The sequence below is a fragment of the Eschrichtius robustus genome, chromosome 1 (assembly GCF_028021215.1).
Source record: "Eschrichtius robustus isolate mEscRob2 chromosome 1, mEscRob2.pri, whole genome shotgun sequence".
In the NCBI taxonomy this organism is placed as follows: domain Eukaryota; kingdom Metazoa; phylum Chordata; class Mammalia; order Artiodactyla; family Eschrichtiidae; genus Eschrichtius; species Eschrichtius robustus.
The window spans coordinates 153,343,601-153,364,353 of NC_090824.1; the positions used below are offsets into that span (position 1 = coordinate 153,343,601).

The window sequence follows — 20,753 nt, forward strand, 5'->3', positions numbered from 1 at the left end:
TTTACAACAAATGGCTGTTTACAATAAACTAACACAAAACAAACAAGGAAAAGGGCCTGTGTTTTACTTATTAGAGAAACTTCACACACTCACATGGATAGCACTTGCAAGAGAAAAAAAACAACCTACAAAACCTCGATCTAGAGGTCAGCGATGTTCTGCCATAAGAACATAGTTATATGTATGTATGTATATATCTACAGAAAGAAGCTGAGGGTCAGATGGAGAACTCCGCTCAAATGCACAAATCAGACAGATTTTTCTGGTCTACATGTATTGACTGGAACTGAGTATCAAAGTTTAATACACTTTACAAAATGATCCCTTTTTTTTTCACATCCCCTTACCCACCACCCCCTTTTAAAATCAAACCACGGCACGGGATAGTGGTGGGGCTGCTGCAAAGCCTCAATAGGAACAAAAATTGCAAAAGCTCCCACACACCGAGCTTCCTCCGAACCAGGAAAAGAGAAAGAGGAAAAGACTCCAAAACAAGATACTTCCAAATCCACACACCCTGTAAAGTTTCCTTCTTTCTTTCTCTTTTTCTTTCTTTCTCTTCCTTTTCTTAATTTGGCTTTTAAGGACAAAGGATCCCAAGAGCAGTACAGGCTGCATCTACACAATCTGAAATGTCAAAATGTCGATGTGTTTTTATGTACAGAACTCCAATGGAAAAGATTCCCTTGACCTGTGGTCATGCTCTCACAGAATGAACGTACGGGGGGAGGGGGGAGGAAGGCCAACTGCAAGTTATCATATATACATTAAAAATAAACCCTTCAGCCGCTCTAAGCTATATCACTGAATTTGAAATCCTCTCAACAACCACACTAGAGGAGAACCACAGAATATTTTTAAAAATCACACCTACTTAAGGAAAAACTCATTGCAAACAACTGCCTTCTATTTACAAGGCTGTGATAGCTTGCTTGAACGGTCTTCTGCGTAACTGTCAGAAATGTACAAAACAGTATTTTTTCCTGATCATAAAATAGATACTAATCTCAAGATTTCTAATACTTTTCACAATACCTTCCCTAAGCAGGCACTTAAGTGTGACAAATATAAGGGCCTTTTTTTTTTTCCTGGAAAATCCATTTTTAATTAAAAGAAGGATTAGGTGAATGGGGGTGGTTTACTATATCAGTATGGCACTTCCTAAACCATAGATAAACCATTAACTTCAGCTCCCCCCACACACACACTCAAATTAAACAGGCAAATACACTAGTCTACCTTTGAACAAACTGGCTGAGGGGAGTAAACAAATAGAGCCCACGGCCCAGCTCAGTGAGAGCTCACAGGGGCTTCTCGAAGGAAAGACAGTGAGTGGGGACAGCCAAACAGGTTTCAGATATCAAATAATATTTTAATTTCTGAATACTTTCAATTTTCCTTGGAATATAACACACAAAGACTCGACCAAACAGTTCAGTTATTATAACTTTTACAGTATACAGAAATGTTGCACTTAAAAAAAGACCTTCAGTTTTTTTAAAACACAAACTGTAAACTCTAAGATACTGAATCAATCACGTTACCTATAAGTGCCAACAGTGTTATTTTGTCATGCTGATTTCAATGGTATTTTTTAAAAAGGGAAAATATCAACAATTATAATACAAAGGGTTTGCAAATATACAAACAGATATAGGATTTTCATAACAATTCAAGAACTAAGCGGGACCCAATTCAAATTACAAAAGTTCACTTTTTATTCAAAACCTCAGCATGTGTCTTGGACACATTCCTTGGCTGCCAATAAATTCCACAGTTCATTCTCTTTCTTAAAATATTTTTAAAAAGCTAGGTTTGTCATGGTATCTTTTTTTGGGGGGGGCAGGGAAGGGGAAGTTAAGTGTTGTATGTGGTTCCTCCAGTTCTCAAATTAGAGTGCTCAACTTCACCTAAAATTTTTGGTCACCACTTGTAAGTGCGTTTCCATCATCTTTGAGTTGCCTTTTAAAGTTTTATGTCTTCCTATGATATTTTCATGGACTGAGTTTTAATTCTTGCAGAACATATATTTTAAGGATACACAGTTTTTAAGAAGCCAAGATTATATCAAAACTTATTATAGAACCACAGAATAAACTGGTTTGGAACCAGAAAAGTACAAAAAAGAACAGCTAGAGGTACATAGACACAGGACAATTAATAATTTGGAAAAAAAAAGACTTACTTTCTCCATTCTGCTAATTTTCTCCCAATCTCCTTAAATGCACTTTTAGCAATATTTTTCCAAAATTTACCAAAAAAAGAAAAAGACTAATTTCCTTTTTATACAAAAATGATAAGTAGCAAGTTGTTCTGACCGACACAGGAGTTTTTGTTTTTTTGTTTTTTTTTTAATGCATTCTGTAAAAGTTCATTTGACAGTCTTTTTTTTTTTGGAAATTCACAGTCCATTAAATTCTTCCCCTCTCTTCTTTTAGCAAACTTGTAACATCCTTTTATATCCTTTCTTAATAGAAAGAATTTAAGCAAACAAACCAGTCTTTTGCCTTTTCTTTCTCTCTGTTTCACTCCCCCTTCTTATCTTGATTTATTTATTTATTGAATTGCCATATACGGCCAGTTAAAACTGCTGCCGGACAGTAACATATCCCGGATGAGGGTTTCGATGGGGGTTTTACCTACCAAACGGACGAAAAACAATTGCTCTATGACTGAGGAGGAGACCGTGCGGAGGGAAGGGAGGCGAAGCAAAAGCTTTCCGAATCGCGTTGGTTGGTTGGGGTACTGGCTCCTAACGTATTCTTCCAAAGCACACTGGGACTTTTCCTGCAAGCTTTCCACATGGGCTACATCAGAGAGACCACAGGCATCTGGAAGAAAGTTTAAAAAAAAAAAAAGAAGAAGACGAAGAATTCAGTCATCAGATTAAGAGGTCTGAAATGGGTCACATGAGGTGTGTGTACAGTGCTCTGTCAAACTGCCCCAACCGGAGTTGGAGCAAATGCCTACATACTGAAAACTGGGTTTGGGGGGGCGGGTTTGGGGAGGCGGGGACCGCAAGAGATGATCCTGGGGTATTTGCTTTAAAATAAAACACAGCTCAATGCGTTGCAGGCTTTCCCTGTCCGAGTCCTCAGGCTTGGTCACTGGGAGGCCCAAGCAAAGTGCATTGGGTAAATCTGGCCCAGGTCAGTAAACAGACAGACAAACAGATGAAACCAAAACTGCCAGTGCTCCTCCCCCTCCTCCTCTGTAAATAATAGTTTGGTTTATAATCATATAGTGGGGGGGGGCAACAACCTGGCCCAACCCCGGGTAATGGCGCCCACGACCCAGCCTCAGATTCTCCCCAAAGAGGGCGACTCATTTTTCTTCAGTCTTTGAAACTGATTTAAGTGGCCCTTTAAAACTGATCTTGTCAGTTTAGCCTATTGAAGGGCAGCCATGCAAACTGTGATCTCTCTGTTCATTTGAGCTGTTTCTTTTCCCTCCTTTTCTTCTCTCTCCCTTTTTCTCCTACCACCCCCCCCCCTTATTTTTTTTTTTAAACCCAGGTCCCTCCAAGAAGAGACCCCTCCCCGTTATCTTCAGGAAAACACTTTTCTTTTTCGGATACGTGAAAATACAATAAGTGCCTTTGAAATGAGAGGCTTCTCAGCGAAGGCGGTGCAGGTTGTGGCCTGACCTTTGGGGGCTCCCCAGGCAAGACGAGGGCTAACACATGCATACTGTGAGTTCTTAAAGCAGATATTCAAAAAGAGCTGCCAGCACGTCCACCCCAAGAAACAGAACACACATACAATCTCCTCATGTGTGGATCTGGGACTTTGCATGTATACAGAATGCATTGGTGTCTGTGATCAGGAATTAACAGATCTGTTTGCATAGGACTCCTTCTTACAGCGGACTGTCTCAGAATCAGATAACAGGAACCTTTATCTCTTTGTGAGGTGATTTGCATTCTCCACACAGGCCTCTACATTTTGCAAATAGTAATACATTAAACTGTTAAGACAGTATCAGGCATTTCTTTCCTTGGAAGACCAAGGGTAAGTCTAAGAGCTAACAAGCATATCAAGAAATGAACCACCACCCAGATGGTCTGGGAACTTGGGCTGGGTTAGGGTTTTGGGAAGGGGTGAAGGTGGCTATAGGCTAGGGGAAGATCCTGCCTGTACCTCTGCATCAGGCAAATGTTCTAGTTATGACAGGTCCCCCGAGAAAAATAATCCAGATCCAAGCCTCTGCATACAGCTCTTCCTTGCCCAGACACTGTCCTTTAATTGACTACCTAAGGACTTTCAAAGGCAGAATTTGGGGTGGCAGTGGAGGCGGTGGATTTTATGTGAAGAGCAGCAATATGTAAAAGGCAGTGGGTTAAGGACTCAGAACCTGCAATAGATTCAGCTAATGACTTTGGCCCTAGAATTCCTTGGAACAGTAAGGAAGAGACTGTGGATCTTTTTGTCTGCCACAGGAATTCCACAGCTCTCCTCGTGTCCTGATTACAAGCTGCAAAACCTGCAGTGGGTGACTAGGTTCCAAGCCCTACCCAGGTCCAGATGTTTGTTATCCTGAACTGGGAACCCCTTCCCCTCTCAGCCGTGACAAAGGGATCAGCTGACAACTTAGAACAGGAATGTGGAAAGGGTGATTTCAACCCACCTGGGCTCTGCTGAACTCAGCCTGGAGGCAGCCAAAAGGCTCAGGTGTGGCCCAAAGTGGTAAGCCAGACACCTTCAACAATCGTTTGGCCTCAAGAGTTAATTAATATTAGGTCTATTACTCACACAGGTTAAACTACCTGCAAACTAATTAGATTTCATAATGCAGTCAATGATGGTTTTATAGCTCCAGGAATACTCATACCCAGCCCAAGTTGGCATACACTTTGGGTTGTTTGAAAATTGCCTTAACTGTTTGCCTGGGCAGAGGAAGCGAGAGGCCAGAGTCTTCAACCCCCTACAGGCATTCTGAAGAGTTATGATGGCCCCTTTCTTCCTCTTGCCCCTTTCTGACAGCTCTTTCCTCTCTCCTGGCAGTCTGCACTGTTTTAATAAAAATATGATTTTGAAAATTGCTGCCCTCAGGTTGGATGTGCCTGGAGATCCAACTCCTACTGAATTAGCAGGCAAACTTTTCCCCTGCAGGGGCAAACTTTCCCCTGCAGGGATGATACCAGGACTGCTCCAGTGCCTAGGGGCGTCTTCTAGAGGCTCAGCCAGGGTGACAGAGAAAGCCATGGGGTAGAGGAGATTCCACAGGCTCAGCTGGCCCAGAGGGCCTGAGCTAAGGGAGGGAGCAGAAGCATGCATCCTAGTCTGGTGGGAGGGGAACAGGCCTGAGAGGCTTCCCCATGGCCTATTTTGAGTCTGTGTCTGAAGCATCCTTCTTGCAACCCAGCCTTCCTATCCTCTCCCCTCTCCCCAGGACAGGCCTGGTGGGGCCCCAACAGCTATGCAAAGTTCCCATTCCAAGTTGCACAGACAGTTTGCCTTTTTAAGGGGGAGGCTGGGCTAGTTCTGGGGGCTCCGAAGAGTTTAGGCCCTAACTCTGAGCTAGGAGCGCTTGGGCATGAGAGGGCAGGGCTCCTTCCTACCTGAGGTGAACAGGACTATGGCCTTGAGGCAGCTGTACTCGGCGGAGTCGACGTGCAGCGCTTTGAGCTTCTCCACTTGCTCTTGGAAGATCCGTATGTGGTCCATAAAGGCGACCACCCGGTCGGCGGACATGGGCGAGGCATGTAGGCCGGCGGCGGCCAGTAGCGGGGCGACATGGAGGGGCATGGAGCACTGTGCCGCGTTCAGCACGAACAGCTCGCTCCAGGTGAGGCGAAGCAGGGCCACCTGGTCGGTGATCTGCAGGTCAGGGAAGAAGGGGATGTTCCGGGCCCACTCGACGGCGCTGAAGAGCATCCGCGCGGCCAGTTCGCAAATGTTCTCGATGCCCATGATGTTGTTGGGCTGCATGCACTGGCTGCCGAAGCGCGACGTGGGATAGGGTTCGGCGCGCAGCAGCAGAGAAATATATCCGGACAGGTACGAGTGGCAGTTGAGGGGGTCCCCGTTGGTCAGCGCAAACTGCCCGTGGGTCGGCTGGGTGGGCGGCATCCTGCCCCTCTGCACCGCTGCAGGGAGGAAAGGAGACACTCCGCAGTTAATGACCAGCTTCGTTCCGCTGCTCCCCCGGCAGGGTCTGCCCCAGCCCGACCCCCACCTGACCCAGACCCTGCGGGGCGCAGGAACAGGCAGGCCTGCCCCTCTCACCAGCGCGCTAGGGCCACAGACCTGGGAGTCGCCGGGAGCCCGGCTGCACTCCTCTCAAATCACCACCCAGGCAAGCTCTGGCGGCCAGGGCGGCACACTGGCCTCGGAGGCCCACTCCGGGCTGGGCGGCCGAGGACCCAGAACTGGCCGCTTTGCCTCGCGGTCCCCGGCACGATGGGAGGGATGGAGCATTCTGGGGGCATCTTTCTTCCTTACTGCTAAACGGCTGATATTTTTTATTGATTGGAGGAGAGGGAGCGGGAGGGGCGAGGCTGGGGGAAGGGTGAGACGCTTTTGCAGAAGACACCAGGCTTCACCCCGGACGGCCTGTGGCCACCCCGGAGCCGCTTTCCCCCCAACCCCGCAACACCAGCCCCGCGGGCCACCCCTGGTGAGAGACAAGCTGAGAGCCGAGGTCTGGCGGCAGCCTAATCGGTGTGCTCGGAGGAAGAGAGACGGAGGGAGAGGGCGGAGAGACAGGCCGGCCGAGGCGAGAGGAAGCCGGGGAGAGACGGGGAGCGGGCGGCCGGCGCAGCCCGGGGAGGGCCCGGGAGGGCCGGGGAAAGCCGGCCAGGCTCGGGCACGAGCTGTTATCTGACGCCAGACGGGGAGAGTCGCTCTCGCAGACACACAAAGAAACCGCGGCGTTCGCTCGCCCCAACCCGGAGCCCGCGCCCGGCGCCGAGCGCGCCATTGGCCGAGCACGGCTTGCGGCGCTCGGCGAATTTCATATCACAAAGACCCAACTCGCGCAGAGCGAAAGCAGCCGCCCAGAGCCCCTCGCCCACCCTTCCCCTACTCCCTATCGCGCTCTCCTCCTTTCAAAAGTGAAAGGAAAAAAGAAAACAGAGGGTTTTTTTTTTTTTTTTTCCAGCCGAATGTTAATCCACGGAGGGTCACATGAGTGCTGCCCGGGCGGCAGCGTTAATACGGCGAAGTGCGTAAAATTGCCATTTGTAATTTGAACCTCCTGTACGAAAGTACAATCTCAGGTTGTTGGGTTGGTTTTTTTTTTGGTTTTTTTTTTTTTTTTTTGAGCGGGTGGGTGTTGGGGAGAGGGGTGGGGAGGAAGGACATGTGTTGAACATGCAGGAAAAACAAGCAGAGAGAAAAAAACTGAGAGGAAAGAGAGAGAAATAAACCAGGCTTTAAAACAACAACAACAAACAACACCCCATCACTTGCAGAAAGGCGAACTCGAATGAACTGGCAGTCAATGCAAAGAAAATGAAAAGAGCCCGAAGAGAGAGTAGAAGAGGAAATCAGTCGGCCAAAGCATGCGGATTTGGGGATCTGGGTTCCAATGCAGAACTTGCTTCTAGTATAAAACCCCTTTCAGCTGCAATACGAAGAGAAGAGCTTGGGGCTTCCGTGTCCTTACCCAGAGCAGGCTAGCCAAACGCACCCAGGGCCCCGGGACCCCAGGCGAGGGGGGTAGAAATGAGAGGCCGATACCTTCCCGTCTCATGCCCACTTTGAGGCACTTTTTGAGGCGGCAGTACTGGCACTGGTTGCGGTGGTGCTGGTCGATGGGACAGTTCCGGTTGGCGCGGCACGTGTAGCTCAGGTTCCTCCGCACGCTGCGCTTGAAGAAGCTCTTGCAGCCCTCGCACGTGAACTGGCCGTAGTGCTTGCCGCTCGACTTGTCCCCGCACACCACGCACTCGATGTGCTGCTGCTGCTGCTGCTTGTCGCCGCCCGGACCGCCAGGGCCGCCCTGGCCGCCGGCCGCCGTCTGGGCCGGCGTGCTGGCCGGGCCCCCTTGGCCGGGCGTCTGTGGCGTGTGCGGGGCGCCGGGCGGCGGGCCGGGCACGGGCGGCGCCTGCGAGGCCTGGCTGCCCTGAGAGCCGGGCACCTCGTCCTGGGGGTCGCGCCACGTGCTGACTACCATTGCCATATCTATGGGGGCCGCGTCCGGACTTCCTGCTCCCCTGGCTGCGGGCGGCGGCGGCTCCCGGGTCTCGGGCTCCGGCGCGCCGCCTTTTGTGTGTGCAAGGGTGCGAGAGGGCGCCCCGGGTGGCTCGGGGTCTGGTTGGTTGAGGTTGGTTAGTTTTTCCTTTTTTGTTTCTGCTTTGCAAAGTTTTGTCGATTGCTTGTCTGGCCCGGTGTGTTTGTTTTGTTTGTTTCTCTCGGCTCAGCTTTGTTGCTTTCGGGGGGCTTTCCGCCGGGAGGGGAGGGGATGGGGCCGGGGGAGAGCAAGTGGGCGCAGAACGTGGAGAGAGAGGGAGGGGAGGGAGAGCTGCAAGTCGATTGTCTGGCTTCAAGACAGAAGTAGGAGGCAAAAAAAAAAAAAAAATCTCTCCAAAGATCTCCCTCGCTCTCACTCTCTCCCTCCCTCTCTCGTTCACTCTCTCGCTCTCAGAGCTGGTGTGCAGCCGAGGAGTTGGAGGAGGAGGAGGAAGAGGAGGAGGAGGAGGAGGAGGAGAGGCGACTGTCCGGGGGCCAAGTCCAGGGCAGCCCACAGTCAGCCATTCAGGAAAGCCATCGAAATCAGGAGGACTAGGAGAGCAGAGGCGCCGGTCTCAGGCGCGCCCAGAGAGCCAGGCAGGCCGGGGCGGAGGCCGGCGGCCCGCGGAGTGGCCGGAGCGCTGCCCGGGTCCGGGGGAATCAGCATGAAAGTGGTCCGCGTCGGGCGCTGCGCGGCGTCGTCCTGGCGCTGGGCCGCCGCCGCCGCCTGCCACAGGCGCCCGGCGCGCGCCTCGCTTGCTCCGGCCGCCGCCGCCCGCTTTCGCCGGATAGAGGCCGCTCGCCGCTCCCTGCGGGCCGCCTGGGCCGCCGCCGCCGCTGGAGCCGCCGCCGCCGCCGCCGAAGCCGCCGGGTCAGGCCCGGAGCCGCCGCGTCTAGCGCCGCCGCCGCCGCTGAAGCCGCTGCTGCCGCTGCTGCCGCCGCCGGAGCCGCTGCTGCTGCTGCTGCCGCCGCCGCCGCCTCACACACATAGGGAAAGAGTCAACTCGCCGGCGGCGGGGGAGAAATGATAAAAGAGAGAGAGGAGGGCAGATCACCACCTAGAAGCACATCCTTCGTGCGCAGAGGGGGGAGGAAAAGACGCAGAGAAAGAATGAAAGAGGGGAAAAAAGGCAGCACGGCACCCGGAGAAAGAAGACAACTCGGGGAGAGGAGGAGGAGGAGAAGAAAACACACACGCGCGCACGCACACACACACCGCGGAGAGAAAAGAACAGAGAATCAAAGTGATCAAATATGCTAAAAAGGGGGGCGCGGGAGGGAATGCGATTTATAGGCGCCGGGGCTGGCAGAAGTGGCTTCTCCGCGATCAGCTCACTGAGCTCTCTATATAGTGAACTTTGACACGACTGCTGCAACTTAGCGCACGTTGCCATGGCGACGGCGCGCCTTATAAGGCAGCAGCCGGGGTTGGCCTGGCCAGGCGCGCGCGCACCGCCCCCTCGCCGTCATTGGCCGGAGCGCGGCGGCCCCGCCATGGCGGCCGCGGGCTCAGCCCGGTCCTAGCGCGAGCGGTGTCGCGGCCCGGGCGCGGGGGGCGAAGGGGGGCGGGGAGGGGGCGACTGTGCCGCCGCCACTGCCAAGCGGGGGATGGGCCCACACCGGCCCCGGGCGCGCGGCCACGGCTCTCTCCGCACCCCGCACCCGAGGTTTCCGCCCCAGAGGGGAGAGGACCGCGGCGCGCACACACAACGCCTCTTAAAGGCTCCGCGAGAGGCTTTGGATGGAATCGAGGACTTCGACTCTCGCAACTTGGCAATGCCACCAAATCCGTCGCTCGCGCACCACCCGGGACTCCCAGCGCATCTTTATGCCCACAGTGCCAGAGAAAGAGAAAAGTTCCCTGGTTTCTTTGCAGAGGGGTAGTGGGTGAGGATGGGAAGGTGCCTCGAGCCGAGCTTGCAGGCATTTTCCAAACGAAACATTTGGTCAAATCCGGGTGATGGTAGACCCTTCCCTTAGTCTACTCTGATCACTTGCTTGGTTTGGTGGCTATTTTTTTCTTCCTTCCTTCCTTCCTTTCTTCCTTCCTTTCTTTCTTCCTTCCTTTCTTTCTTCCTTCCTTCCTTTCTCTTTCTTTCTTTCTTTCTCTTTCTCTCTCTTTCGTTTTTTTTAGAGAAAAGGAACTTTTCAGTGGCTGTGTTTTCCTTGTAGGGTTAACATTTCACAGGAATGTGGCCTGACATTTTAATTGCTCAAATAAAGCATCTCGGATGCTGAGAAGCAGAAATAGACTTCATCTCATTGTCATGATGCAATTAAAATCAATTTTCTTCAACTTTATCCTCTCTCGTTAGTTTCAGCTAACTCCCAATCCCACGTCCTGCCACACACCCAGTCTTGGTGAGAGGTGAAAAGACCTTTCTGCCCGCTGATGGACAAGTGGAGGCAGCCTTCCAGCGTCCTCTGTGCATACCCTCTGTACACACATGTAAGCGTACATATATCAGATGCGCATTTGTCAATGTACACAGACAAAGGCTTCAGCGACTATGCTTCTAGGTAATAGAACAGTTGAGTACGACTTCATTGTTCCTCAAGTTCCTTTTAAGCATTCATACAGTCATTAAAACACACCCAGAGATTCTGCCCCAAATTGGGAATAATAACAAGTACAACTCACAGGAATCACGCACAAGCCATATTCTTCCTCAAGAGATTCACTGCAATGAGAACAACTTCATCTCCTGTGCCATTCTGCTCAATGTGCTAAAATCATCAAGCCAGTTATGTCTCTGAATTCCAGGGCTTTTGGTTTTAAACATCAAACATCTAGAATTGCCCCCCAGAACACACTGTATTCCAAATCAGTAACCTGTCTGTTGGATTTTGACCAGTTAGTGGATTATGATTATTCAAAATTTATAGAACAAAATTGTGACTCCATCATACACTCTTTGCACCAAGAAAAAACTGTAGACTGGTAATCCAACCAGGTTTATGAACAATTAAGATATTTTACACAAAACATGTTAAGCTTCCAGAAACATGAACACACATAAAGAGTAAATTAATGACCATAGGAAAGCATCCTTGATAGTTTAAAAAATCGGAGTGATGAAGGATTAAAAAAAATAAACCATACATATAACTGACATGTGTAGATTGTACTTTGCATTCAATACCCTTTACACACATGGGGAGAATACGAGGTAGGAACTAAATGAAGATGTAGGCAGATAGGCGCTAGTTTATAGGGAAGGAAAGATTCTCCTTATGCTTCATTCTTGAAACCTCCTTAGCCCTCACCCTTCCTCCGCTGAAATCACATATTTCACTAAAGCTGCAGGTGCTGGGATTATTTGGAAGTTGTTTAAAAAAAAAAAAAAAAGAACTATAGTGGACACTGAGCTATCATAAACCTGGCGTGTAATGAGATTGCCATAGAGCAAAGCCAGGCAGAAAATTTCATGTTGATTAGAGACACAATATAACTTTCTCCTAAAGAGGACAAGAAGGATGGAAAAGAAATCATTTCGGAGAAGGCTGTGCTTTTTTTTTTTTTTTTTTTACTCTTTTTCTTTTCAACCTCTATGATTTGAGGAATTTCCTAATGCTACAAATGTCAGTAGATTAGGGGCAAACTCAGCAGAGATGTGGTAGGGCTGGGGTTGAGACAGAAAATCTAATGGGCATCCCCATCTCAATTTAATAGAAGATAAAAATAATTGATTATAAGGAAACCCTAAACTCGCCTCTTGGGTGCAGACACTTCCATGGCAAGATCACCTTTTACAAACATGCAGTCGGAAATTTTTGAGGAAGAAGAGCTTCTCCAGGACACTTTGAGATTTTTGGTATTTGAAGTACGCTCTGATGGCTTCAGATTTAAAATGAAGGATTTCCCAACCATCTCCTACAGCTCTGGATCCTGCTAGGCATACAACCACAGGGCTGCCAATAAGTCAGAGGTGTTTTACTCTGTATTTTAGGACTCATTCAGTTATGGGGGTGCTATTAAAAAGCCAAAAAACAAAAACAAAAAAAAAATGACCATTTCAATTGTAGTTAATTTATTGTATAGAAGAAGGGAGAAGACTGCAGACTGAGAAGAAAAACAAGGAGAAAATATTTTAAAATGTCTTCTTCTGAGATGCTTATATTCCTTGATTAAAACAGCTCTAAGGCTAAAAGATAAATATCAATATGTTGTTGCTGTTTTTTTTTTTTTTTTTAGACAATCCAGCCCAGTCTTTTATTGCAGATGTAAATTTATTTTAATGAGAAGAATGGCAAGCTTTAATTTGGCCGGAGAAAGTTGAAAAAACATTTGTTTTACTGTAAGGGGAAAAAAAGCCACCCAGGAATATGATTTTCTTCCAGAAAGTGGCTGTAATTCTCCACAAATTAAATCATAATATGAATACAGACCCCAGCAAATGTCGAGATTAACTCTGAACTCAGTAGAAACCAGTTCTGTCCACCAGGATTCATTGAATTCCTCCTTCCCCTCAATCTAGTCCGTGTGTGTTTTTCTCTTCCACCACACTGGAGCTCCATGAATAGAGAAAGGGGCTTCCATTGTGTCTCTCTGAACTTCCAAGTCAATGCAATTTTTAACCACTGGCTTGTGGTACTTTGAAAATCACCAGGGGCTGTCAGAGTTGGGTCCTCTGAAAAATTTACAGTGCTAAATCAGAGCATATGCTGGGAGGGAAAAAATTGCTTAAGATTGGAGCAAGTACAGTATCTGTCTGCCCCCTAGTGTAAGAGTCCTCGCTGCCTAAAACGCAACTTTAAAAGAAAAGAGCTCTTAAAGGGAAACGACTTTGAGCTCACGTAGGCATAGCAGAATGAAACTTCTGTACATTTTAATCTGAATAATTCTTCAGGGTTTAAAATTAATTGGCTCTGGCTTGGTTGGACCGAACTCCGATCTCGCCACCTCTGCGTTTCCTGAGTCACTGGCGGAGAGGTGATGATTTTTTTTTTTTTTTTTTTTTTCTGAACTGGGTTTATGTGTGTCCCCCTCACCCCCTCCTCTCTTTTTTCTTTCTCTGTCTCTGTCGTCTCTCTCGCTGGCTTTTTAAAAATGAGGAACCGTTCCTTGAACGTTCTGGACAGAGAACAGAATTGCTTAAGTCAGCCCGACACGGTTGTAATAGACAGCAAAAAGGTAGACGTTTGCCTGAAATCCGCACGCCAGCTCCACCACCCCGCCCGATGGTGAGTACCCTTCTCGTTGCGATTCTCCTAGCTTAACCGAGCGCTCTCCTCCCGGAGCCGCGGCCGAGGGCGCCGGGCAGAGCTTTCCTCCCTCCCTGCCTGGCTGGATGTCAGTTGCACAAGGTTGCAAAATACAGCGCAGAGGCAGATCGAACAGTAAATTCTGACGCTTAGTGAGAGCCTAGCAGCTCCTTTGCTAGAAAACCGAGTCGTCTATTGCTTGGAAAAACACGTTTATAGGACTGGTTTTTAGTTTGCTCTAGCGAAGGAAATGAGTTTGAGGAGATGGGAGGCACCGCAGTCTTTACGCTTCGGTTTAATCATATTTTGGCAGCTTCGCAATTGTATTTTCCCCTTCTCCCCGCCCCCCACCACCTCTCCTACCGCACACATGTAATAAAATATGGCAAGGCATTGAATTGACTGTTCCCCCTTCCCCGAACACCTTAAACCACAGTCCTAGGCATTTCATACACGTTAGCAATCCGATTTTTTGAAAAACCCCAAGTCATCCCCAACCCCACACAGCACAAGGAGGAAAGTGAGAAAGGAGAGAGAGAGAGAAAAAAAATACTGTAAGTAAACATACCAAAACCATATTTGCCTTGTTCAAGGTCCCAAACCGCTTGCATCTTCCTTCTAAACTGGAATAACTCTCCTTTAGTTTGGCGGGTGAAATAAATGCTTTGTTGGCCCCCTGAAAAGATGTGTCTTTGATAATTAAAGAGAATCTCCTCCTCGGTGTTTATCTAAGCGATTGTGCAAACTGATAAAAAGTAGGCACTAGCCTGCAGGGAAAAAGAGGAAAGGTGAAGGGAGAGATCTTCCACCTCAGGGAAGTGCTTCCCCATGTATTAGGCGCTCTCAGCCTTGGAAAGCCCTGCACAGTAACTTTAGAGAGACGAGGTTTCAGGGAGCTTTGTACATAGCTGCTGAGGAATGCAAGCCTCGCCTTTAAGAAAAAAAACCCCAAACCGTAGGTAGGAGATGTCTGGAGTGATCCTTGTCTCTCATCTCATTCCTTAGAAGGAAGAGTGCGTTGTTACACCTTGTTTGGGGCTGGAAAGACGAGACTTTAAAAACACCCGTCCAATTGAAAAAAATCTCCCAACTTAATGAGTTTAGTCGGAGGCTGGAGCTAACGGCTCAGCCTCAGCAGAAAACCGCCAACAACTATAGGCGATATTGCAGAGCAAAGACGACCCAAGGCACAGCCAAATTCCACTGTTTGGGGTCGAGAGGGATGGAGGCTAATCCTAAAGCAAGTTGGAAAAAAACAGAGGTGGGAGAGGAGGGGAAAAAAGCAGCAGCCTCACAGACTGGCAGACAGGCTCCCCTCACCCTAGATCAAAGATAGAACTTGAAACAAGAGGGCAACATTTTTCCTAGGAATCCGTTGAAATCCTCATTTTCTACTTTTAACTCAACCCCCCCAAGTGATTTTTCCCTCTTCCCTGAAGATTCATGCCCCCCCCTTCCCAGTTCCCCTTCTAGAACTTTCCTGAAGAGGAAACCTATTTCTTTTGGGGGAGGGGTTCCCCACTTTCTGTCTTCAGATAATGTATGCTTAATTCACCCCCTCCCTTCATCCACCTCCCAAAATGAATAAAGGAAGCAGGAATACAGTAACTAGCAAAAATTGAGAATAAACTATGCTTCCCCTCGCAGTTTAATACAGTTTTAACTAATGGATTTTTTTTTGTTTTGTTTTAAGAGAAGAATAATGGGGAAACACGGATCTTTTATTTTAGGAAACTGTTATGGTAAGATGTATGTCAGACTTGACAAATGGAACTAACCCTCTTCGGCTGCTTCTTGTCCTTGTCTTAAACAGGAATTAAGTTAAACACAGTGCTGAATGTTAATTACATGTTTACTGGCTAATGAAAATTACAAATGGTTTTGCCACCTCAAACAATGATGAAAACTCTGAAGACACTGTAATTATATACTTTGAGGGAAATAACTCAGAATATTGATCATAAGAAGTGTAAATCTTTTTTTAACAATTCATTAATACCATAAATATGGGCTACAGAAGTTTTTCCTTGTGGTTTGTCTCATTAGTTATACGAGTGGTTGGATGGTGAGGCTTCTCTGGGGAGGTGATGAACTCATTCTCTTATAGAAGGAGGCCACTTGTGTAACTGGGGGTGCCCCCCTCCCTTTCACCCCCGCCCCCTTTAACCCCAGCAGAAGGTCGAGGGATAGTTGAACACGGGGGCCGGGCTCAGGGCAGGTGAAGGTGATCACAGCTCAGCCTCTTTCCTCCCCTCCCCTTGTCCTCCTCTCTCCTCCTCTCCCTCCTCCCTTTCCTGCCAGGTCTGATCGATGACTGCCTTCCCCAGCCAGGGCGCCTGTCGGATAACCTGGCGTTTGGGTTCCTAATGGAGGACAACTCACCGCAACCCAGCGATGCAGCCCTGACAACCCAAGTTCCCTCCTTTGGAGGTGGCTAGGGCAGTTCATTGCAAAAGAAGAAGAAAAAAAAAGGTTGAGTGAGGTATTACTGGGTAAGGTGGCTCAGGCGGCCGAACCAGAACTGGTTTCCCTGGGTTTGGGAGTAGAGAAATATTTTGCTGTTTTGTTTTAACTCTGGCCTGAGTTGTAGCTTTGCACTCTGCAGTGTGGCAGCCACTTCGATCTTGGGGGTCAAAGGTGAGGGCTGCACTAACCCTAAAAGCCTGGTCTGGCCTGGCCAGAAGGCCGAGCCCGCAGAGGAGTGGGGGGTTGTCAGCCACGCCGCCTGACGCTTCGGAGGGGTTGCCAGTGAAACCCGCACGCGGGGGGCACAGAACCGAGAGCGGGTTTTAAGTGCAATATTGAAGGTTTTTAAAAAGTGCCCTAGGCTTGTGGGACTGGAGTCCTCTTTTTCCCTGAGAATTCCCAAGGCGCTGGTCTTTGTCTTAGAAGGAATGGAGTTTCTGAATGGTGTGAAAGGGACAGAGAGGGTCGCTTCAAATCGATTTTACTTGTCCTTTCTGTCTTTTCGGATCAACGCCCTTCAATGGGCACAGAGGTGCTCTTTCAACCAAAAACTTGTGCTACATTTTCTGCCTGTATTGGTGCTAAATACAATAAGCACTGGGCAGATTTTTTTCTTTGCTTTCCAAAGCAAGAAAGCACCCTAATTAAATTGTTTTATATGGACAGTCAAGACGGACCAATTAAGTATGCATTAGTATAAAGATATAGTCTGCAGATAAAGCGGTTTAGAAAATCACGTGTGCGACAAAGGAGAGGGTGCTAGAGCTGGGGAGGGGTGCGTGAACCAGCGAGGTGGCTCACCTCCCTCCCTGGACCCGAGGGGAATTTCAGAAGCCCTGGCCTCAGGTGAGAGGGGATCAGGGCCGCTAACAGGTGGGAGACAGTGTTGGAGTTTTTCAGGCCCGCGCCCCCGACTGGAGAGCGGTGGAGCCCAGGGGGTTAGTATCTCTCACATCCTCCTACTCTGACAAGGCAGCGGCCCGAGGTGGTGGGTCCGTAGGAGGGGGCGAGAGCGTGCCATGCCTTACTCCAGGTCGGGCCCATTGCCTGGTGTCTAGATTCAGGGCGCGGCCCTGAAGTAAGGAAGGAGTGTGCGCCTCGGGGAGGCCAGTGGGGGCGCGGACACTGTCACTGCCGCGGCCGCAACCCTCTGGCAGCCAAGATCAGGGTAGGAGGCCCCCTTCCAACTCCTCCAAGCTAAGCGCTTTTTCCGCTTCTAAGGAAACGGGAGCGTCTCTGCGAGGAAAGCAAAGTTCCCGCCCGACGCCATCCGACCCAAGGGGCGTCGAGGACCAGCCACAGAAGTGGGGAAAAGACTGAGGGTCTGAGAAAGGGTAGCGAGGACAGTGGCTCCCCGTCCGGGCCACCGCAGCTCTCGGCTTCTCCACAACCCCTCGACCCTCTGAGGTGTGGGCGGGCAGAGTGCATTTCACCCCGAAGGCGACGACTCCCAGGGCAGTGGCCTGGGCCTCCCCGCGTCGAGGCGTAGGCTTGTGATAGGTGGTCCCCGGGCCGCGAGGGCGCGAGCGCAGCGCGCTGCCGCAGGAAGGGCGCGCGGGGCGCACTGGGCGCCCTTGGTTGGGGTGGGGAGGCGGAAGTAGGGCGAGAATTAGAGCCTGGGGAGGCAGCTGAATGTCAAAAGTAAAAAGGTTGAAAAGCCAATTTTCCCGGCGCGCTTTCGCCCCCCCCCCCACCTTTGCTGGTTGCAGAGGCCGTAAATCAGCGGCCAGCGGCGAGGGCGGGAGGAGCCCCCTCGGCGGGCTCGGCGCGGCCCCGCCCTGACCGTGCGCACCTCCCGGTGGGCCCCGAATCGATCAGAAGCCTAGCTGAGGATGTCACCGCACTAAATATTTACTGATCACACACAAATAGCCGGGGCTCGAACGATTTTCCTCTGTGAGGAGAGCGCAGAGAGAAGGGTAAATCATTTTATTAGTGTGGATAAAGCCCAGAGCACACTCCGGGCTGGAGTGTTTTAAGATGTGTCTTCAACTGGATGAAAAGAGTTAGGGAAATCGATACGGAGTGATTAGAAGCCCCCGGGGTGACGAAGGGGGCCGGGGCTTTCAGGGATTTGGCGAGGCTGAGAGGGGGGAGCGATCCTCGAGGGGGGCGGCCCGACCACCGCCAGGGAACTCCCGGGGGCAGGCCTGTGTCCCTCCCTCCCTCCTCGACGGGAGACGCGAGGGCGCAGCCAGCGGCAGGGAGTCCGCCGCGTCCCGGCGCGGCTGGGCTGGCGCTGGGTGAGAGCTGCGCGGGCCGCCGCGGGACAGAGGGCTTGGGTGCCACGGGGCTCTACATCGCGAGTGCCAGTGGTCAGGTGGCCACGGAAGGGGATCGCAGGCCCGGCGTGGAGATGCTGGCAGGTTCCCGCACAGCGCGGGCTCTCCAGGCAGCTTCCCGGAGTAACGACGTGGCCCAAACGGGTTGCATTTTCCCCCGCCGCGCCACGCAGCATCCCAGAACTTTCTCCCGGATGCACCTCTGCCCCCTGTCTCCCCTAGTGTTCCAGAGAGGACGCAGCGGCCCAGCCCAGCGGGCTGCCTCTCCATCCCACCCACCCAGTGTCAAGGGCAGCCGCCGGGTGGCGGAACCCGCTGCGGACCGCAGGGCCAGTGGGTTCCAGGTTCGGGGCTCCTAGGCAGGTGGGAGGAAGTCTGAGGTGGAGCAGGAAGGCAGAGGCAGGGTGACACACACCAACGACGCCCCCAGGATGTCCCCGTCCTCTCCAGGGCGGGAAATCAGCTTTTGGGGGGTCTCAAGCGACAGTCCAGCGAGAGAAATGTATCTGTGGCCCCAAGGCTGGGTGCAGAAGCCTAAAGTGCGAGGGCGCAAAGGCTCGCGGGGCTCGCTGAAGTTAGCAAGGTTTTGGGTGGAGTTTGCTGGGAAGGAGAAGAAAACCTTCTCCCCAAACTCAAGCAGCAAAGTCCTGGCGCGAAAATGGCTTTTCACTTCTGGAAGCGGAAGGCATCGGTCGCTGCTGTGAACAAACCTTGAGGTTCGAAACAGCTGCAAATAATCAAGAAGGCACTAATTTCGGGGGGAAAAGGGGAGACGGAAGGTGAGGAAAGGGAAGATTTTTTTTCCGTTTCTTCTTCCCTTTCTCTCTCTTAACCTTTTCCTAAAAATCTGCCCTTCCTGAAGAAACCGATAGCTTGCTGGCTTTATTATTTATTTATTTATTTATTTATTTATTTATTTATTTATTTATTTATTTTCCTTCTCTCCAAATTGCTCGATTCCCTTGGCAGATTGAGGAATTCAGTTCAGGCTGCCCTACTTGGCTCCTCGGTGCAACAGGAAATATAACTGCAGGTCTAATTAACCGTTTTGCAGAAGGGAGAATTTTTTTTTTTTTTTTTTAATATGAATCCCAATGGCTTGGAGTGATGTGTTCAGGTGTGAGGCGATTGGTGCCTCGAATTCATTCCTCGGTCATCCTCTAATTCCTGCGATGGAAGCTCGAGAGCATCGCTGACCTGGAGGCTGTCAGAAGCCGGGTCTCCATTAACCCTTCTTGGTCTCGGCCAGAGCGAAGGTTAACTACACTAATGTACCAAAGGGGCTGTAGCAAAAAAGGAAGGAAGGGTGAAAGGGAAGAAGGGGGAGGGAGGGAAGGTAAATTCACTCTAGTTGCAAGGATTATAGAGCTCTGTCTTTCACTGGTCCTCCCCCACCCCCACCCTTCCTACGAAAGCGGGTTTCCATTCTGAGAGACAAGAGTCTCATCCATCAAGGCAGCTCACTCCACGGAGATGGACTTCAGGGAATAAGAAAACACAATGTAGTGACATATTTTCTTCTATTTAACTGACCACCCAGTTCACTTTAAAAACAATTCTAACATGTATGCAACAATTAATTATTGTGGGAGAGGTTTTAAAAAACACCCAAATCCTAATACATGTTTTACCTTCTTTCATTTAAGTAAAAGCTAATTTAGAATCTTGTCAGTAGCCAAATTATAGCCATAAAATCTAGATGAGATTAGGAAAATCCATTCTGCTGGTTTCACACCTGGTGGCATTTTTAATGAGTAGTTATATAATAGTTATGTGCATGAAGGTATATGCACATGGGTGTGTATATATTCTTATGGTGGTAGAAGTTCCATGATAGATTAAAGGTTTATATACTCAGGCACTAGATAGAGGCTGTCACTCATGTGTACATGCTGGGGGTCTGGCAGAAAACAGTGCAAAAAAGAGTTTTGAATGAGTTCCTTGGAATCTCTATTGTTGAAATACAAGCTGAAGCAACTTAGTAATGGTAAAGCTGTTGTGCCTTGCAGAATCATGGAAAGATACTTCAAGGTAAAAATGTCAGTTTTCAGTTTGGTAGCTTTGGCAGGGCATTTAAACAAGAGGTGAACATCTTTTGCCTAATATATTTATTTTAAAATTCAACAATATGCTACTCTGTTTATTTTACTTTTTAATGAATTGAAGAATTAAAAGAGAATAGGCTCTAGCTATAGATGCTAGCATAAGGGATTTGTTGCCCATTTAACTAAGTCTGATGTGGTCTGTATATGCTTTTAATATTATATTGCAAGGCAACTCCAGCTGAGAAAGTTTTAAAGACACCTAAAGCCATGTGGACATCAGTTCTTATTTAGAAGTGGACAGAGTGAGGAAAGGTTGTCTGATTCTGTATTTTTTTCTCTTAGGAGACTGGTAATGAAATCTTTAAAATGACAGTTCATTTTTGGTTTGTCAAAAAAGGCATTAATCAAATGGTTTCAAGTGCCAGTCATTTAAATGTGAAGGTGTTAGTAAGGCAAATATCCAGATAAATTTATATTGTTAATTAGCTGCATCAGTGTACTTAAAGAAAATACAAACAGAACAACAAAGGGCATTTATCTTGTTTAATTTTCTTTAGCCACAAACTCAAGGTGAATTTCAG

At 49.3% G+C, this 20,753-nt stretch overlaps 1 protein-coding gene and 1 long non-coding RNA gene across 4 annotated transcripts in view; one reads left to right on the forward strand and one right to left on the reverse strand.

Annotated features, from left to right (window-relative positions):
* NR2F2 (nuclear receptor subfamily 2 group F member 2) lies at window positions 1-14,308 on the reverse strand. Of its 2 annotated transcripts, none has more exons than XM_068557107.1 (3): window positions 13,948-14,308; window positions 5,561-6,088; window positions 1-2,831 (listed from the first exon to the last, which is right to left on the reverse strand). In XM_068557107.1, the coding sequence occupies exons 1-3, from the start codon at window positions 13,988-13,990 to the stop codon at window positions 2,557-2,559; spliced, it is 846 nt and encodes a 281-aa protein (XP_068413208.1). In that variant the 5' UTR covers window positions 13,991-14,308; the 3' UTR covers window positions 1-2,556. The 2 variants fall into 2 exon arrangements, with proteins under 2 accessions (XP_068413208.1, XP_068413199.1); XM_068557098.1 differs by lacking the exon at window positions 13,948-14,308 and adding an exon at window positions 7,683-8,674 and having other exon boundaries at window positions 2-2,831.
* Window positions 12,965-20,753, forward strand: part of LOC137772944 (uncharacterized) — a 27,157-nt gene continuing 19,368 nt past the window's right edge. For both annotated transcript variants that reach the window (XR_011075605.1, XR_011075606.1), the window contains exon 1: window positions 12,965-13,358. This is a non-coding gene — a long non-coding RNA (uncharacterized lncRNA). The remainder of the gene's footprint in view (window positions 13,359-20,753) is intronic.